Source organism: Populus euphratica, unplaced genomic scaffold (genome assembly GCF_000495115.2).
Source record: "Populus euphratica unplaced genomic scaffold, PopEup_1.0 scaffold80.1, whole genome shotgun sequence".
NCBI classification, from domain to species: domain Eukaryota; kingdom Viridiplantae; phylum Streptophyta; class Magnoliopsida; order Malpighiales; family Salicaceae; genus Populus; species Populus euphratica.
Window position 1 is genome coordinate 622,383 of NW_011499960.1, and position 4,513 is coordinate 626,895.

At 29.9% G+C, this 4,513-nt stretch overlaps 1 protein-coding gene across 1 annotated transcript; it reads left to right on the forward strand.

Moving 5' to 3' along the window:
- Positions 1-2,577: 2,577 nt before the first annotated feature.
- LOC105138655 (MLP-like protein 31) lies at positions 2,578-3,993 on the forward strand. Its single transcript, XM_011044806.1, has 2 exons — positions 2,578-2,849; positions 3,536-3,993. The coding sequence occupies exons 1-2, from the start codon at positions 2,660-2,662 to the stop codon at positions 3,808-3,810; spliced, it is 465 nt and encodes a 154-aa protein (XP_011043108.1). The 5' UTR covers positions 2,578-2,659; the 3' UTR covers positions 3,811-3,993.
- The last annotated feature ends 520 nt before the right edge of the window (positions 3,994-4,513 follow it).

Consider the following 4,513-nt stretch of genomic DNA (forward strand, 5'->3'; position numbering starts at 1 on the left):
AGATAAGTTGGGATGATTGTCCCCTCTCAATTTCTATTCCAATCATAAAGGAATTATACTGATTTTGGCCAATTAAAAGAACAAATCTTAGTTTCTTGGACCACAATAAAAGAATAAATTTATAAAGCACGCTTCTGTACTTCAATCGTATCGATACCCTGTTCTATATTCTGGTCAATGAAAAGAACAAAACTCAGTGTGGCGGCTTCTCCCCGGTACATGTAGAAATTAAGCTTGTCCTTGTCATTCAATTTATTCTCTACTCTACTAAAAAAGAAAAGAATATCAAAAAATTAATAAATATCAATGAAAAATATCTCATTTATAATTTAAAAAATAAATACTAATTAAATATATTTTGTTAGTAATTTTTTATAGAATATATAAAATAAAATAAAAATCTATCGATAATTTCATCATAAATTTGATAAGTTAGTATTTGTTTTTAATAGAATTGCCAACAAATATTTTGTCAGCAAATTTAAATGAATTAAAACCCAACATTTCTATACCCCCTTATTTTTCCAAGCATTTTGAGTATATGTTATAGAGTGTTGATTTATGTTAATTTAATTATTTTATAATTTTATAAAATGAATTTTTTTAAAATGTTTTTATATAATTACCGACGGATTTACTAACAGAATTTTTATCGGTAATTTTGTTGGTAATAAAAAATATTATTACCGACGCGTCTGTTCCGTCGGTAATAATATACCAACGAATTTACCGACGGATAAAAAATTACTGGCGATGATTCACCGACAGATCATTTCCGTCAGTGATTCTATCGGTAATATAATTACTGATGGAATATGTGTCTTACACCAACAGAAAAATTTTATCAATAAAACTGTTAAATCTTGTAGTGATGCAAGTGATCATTACCAAGATAGGAAACAGAATCGGTTAGAGTTGCAAGATTAGGGGTAACGTGCTAGTTCGCACCAGTATTCGAGAACCAATTTCCTGCAAAAACAAAACCAACAGTAATACGAGTAGAGGGTTGGTGACTATTGTCAATGCGTCGGCAATTCTGTTAGTATAAGTGGTACATCACTGTATGGACATACCTGTTTGAATCCCACTATAATTATGTCAATAACATCGTCTATAAAAACTTACACATCATCATATTATTTGATTTTTTTGTAGTTCCTTCTAATTTTACTAGGATTCCCTCGGTATATATCTGCAAAATATTTTTGTTGGTTAATATTGAAGAAGTTATCGATGGAAAAAATCAGGTCGATAATTATCACCCTAAAATAATGACAAAAAAAATTTGTCGGTAATTCCGTTTGTATTCATAGATTTTCTGGTAGTGAAAGAACACAATAATTGAAACATTACAATTTTCTTTTGATAAATAAAATTACTAAATAATTTAATTAGGATCCATACAAGATGAGAACTAATATAATTAGAATAAAATAATTAAGATTTTTAATTTTATATATTTAAATTTATTAACTATATATTTAAATTATTTAATTATTAGGTATAAAAAATATTAAGATCAATTAGTTAATTTAATATCTTAAAAATTATTTTTATTATTCTCAATAATATAAGCAATCTTCAATTTAAAACAAACATCATTTCTCTTGCTAATTGGTGGCCAAGTGGTAAGAATTTGAGACTAAGAGGTTTGCTCCCTTTGTGATTTCAAGTTCGAGTCCTTAGTTGCTCATATGATGGTCACTAGAGGCTTACATTGTCGTTAACTTCAGGGCTCGTGAAATTAGTCATGGTGCGTGCAAGTTGGCTCAGACACCCACGTTAATCTAAAAAAAACATGCGTTTATAGAAATTTTTTTTTTTTCAACTATTAAATTTTAGGTAGAATATCCACATTCCAAAACATTATTTGTACATCCATATTAGTTAAGCTACTTCCCATATCTTTTTCATAGGAGACAAAATGACTTCCTTTTCTTCTTCTTTTTGTTGAAGCTTTAGACTGAAAAGGTTATTCTATGGATAAAATGGAATGAATGTCTTCACAAAGTGGATAAAAAGTGTGTATAACAATTAATGTCAAGTGTTCAGGAAAGATATGACGGAAGGAGAAATTTTAAGAAACCGATAGGAGAAAAATACAAGAGAAAACATAACAGAAAATTTTGTTCTAAGAAAAGAAGATACTTAGAAAAAATAATTGTTGTCTAGCGAAAAAGACTAATTATAGATTGTGGATATATGAAGAATTTGGTCCCTTTTTTTTCAATGTTTAGATCCTCTCAAATTCCTATTTAATTTTCAAAATATTTTTAATGGATTATCCTAATTTAACCATTGGATGTTACTTTGGACATACTTTGATATGTAGGGTATTGTTATTTTTAGGAAATAAAAAAATTGCTTCCTCACAATTGAAAAAACGTAAGGACATGAAAAGTTTATATATTGAAAAGGAATGGAATCTCATAAGGAAAAGGAGAGAGGGAAAGATTAAGTGTACAAATTTAGTCTAAATCCCCTTCCTACAAATAATAATAACAATAATAAAAATAGTAAAAAAGACTCGTGCAAACTCATAGCTAGCTCTTCTATATAAAGGCATGAGGCTCAAGTATTTTCTCAACCTTCACCCAATACATCTCTTCTCTAGTTTGATAGCTGCTTTAAAATTTTCCCCATTAATTTGCTGCTGAAAATGTCTCTCTGTGATAGGATAGAGGTTGATGTAGAAACTAACGTTCGTGCTGAAAAGTTTCATGAGCTTTTCAGTAGCAGTACTCTACCCCAGGTATCTTGCATGAGTCCTGCTAAGATACAAGCTGTTCACCTCCTTAAAGGAGAATGGGGGAAACCTGGCAGCACAATCTCTTGGAATTTTTGTATGGGTAAGTTTGCAGCATTAATCAGAAAATGGTCATCTAATTTTGTTATACTTACTTGAGAGATTGCATGCACTATTTTTTTTTAAAGAAAATAGGTGTGCTAAGCGTTTAAGAGCATCAAAACAATAAGAAAAACTAAAGAACAAGAAAAAGATTTGAGAGGAAGAAGTGTTTTATCTTGTGTTTTTCTCTTTACATATATTTTAATTATGCTTCTGATTAAAGTTTATTAATAGGTATCAAGTTCTAAACAAATAAAAATTTAAACTACTCAAAAGAAATTATAATCTGAAAAGTAAATGTATTCTACCAATTTATCTAGTCCAATATTTCTAAACCGATCGATTAATTCATTTAATTTAACTCGTTAACAAGTTTTTTTATTTTTTTAAAAAAACTAAAATCTGGTTTCCTATCAACTCTATTTTTTGTCTTCTCTTTATTCATTTAGTTGGAGGTTCAATGCATCTTAAACTATACATAGAGAATAGCTCTCTAATTCTTTAATCTCAATCCTATTGTTTCCAGAATTTCAACCAAAGAACATCATGTATGCACTAGAAGTTTCAGCTCTTAATTGCTAGGGCATCCCATCATCCCACTTTTTTTAGATATATATTTTTAAGAAGATTACACATTATATTAATATTCATAGCTAATTTGCATGTTTAATTGTGAATTATGACTAGATGGAGCCCCTATGGTCGCCAAGGAGGTGATAGAAGACATAGATAACACAGAACTATCGACCACCTTCAAAGTGATTGAAGGAGATTTAATGGAGGCTTATAAGAGTTTCAAAGTCATCGTTCAAGCTACTCCAAAAGGTCACGGCAGCGTAGTGCATTGGACACTGATATTTGAGAAGCTGAATGAAAATATTCCAGCTCCAACAGCATTTCTGGACAAAACAGTCGATTTCACCAAAGATATTAATGCTCACATGACCCAGGCAAAGGCGTGATTACAATATCTATTCTCTGCTCTATATATTACTAATATAATAAGTCTGAGTGTTTATCCTTCTGCATTCACCACCAGCTTGTTTATGCACAGGCTCACCAAATCTATGTGCGTGTGGGTCTCCGGCTTGACAATCTGATGTTGTATTATTAATTAAGGGATATCTTGTTGCCAATGTCTAAGGTCATCTTGTGTGATTTAATTACTATATCTTGCATGGTTATTAAATATATTTAGTGGTGATTATCCAAAATCATTTACAGAAACACAAAACACAGATAATAATGCGTGCTCTAGCTAGAACCAAAATGAAAGGATTGATCTTTCTTGCTTTGCAAGAAAGAGGTATGTCCCCAAACTAGCACTGTACAGTATAATAGATTACCTCAGTTAGGGAAATTAAATACAGTATAGGCCACGGATTGTCAATGAAGGAACTAAAAAAAAAAAAAAAACTTTGAAACAGGAAAAGCAGCCAGAGAAACAAGAGGGCTTAGATTGTGTTTAGGTCAAATCTAAAAATTAAAAATTAAGTTTCAAGGGTATACAAATATGTTTTAAGAGTAAAATGTCAAGAAAGTTTATTGATGTGTAGAAATCATGTATAAATTTGTGATACAATAAATTTTAATCAACGATTAAATTGAAAATGATTAAATAATACATAATATATGTCCGTGGGGCTTAATGGAAAAGGAAAATCA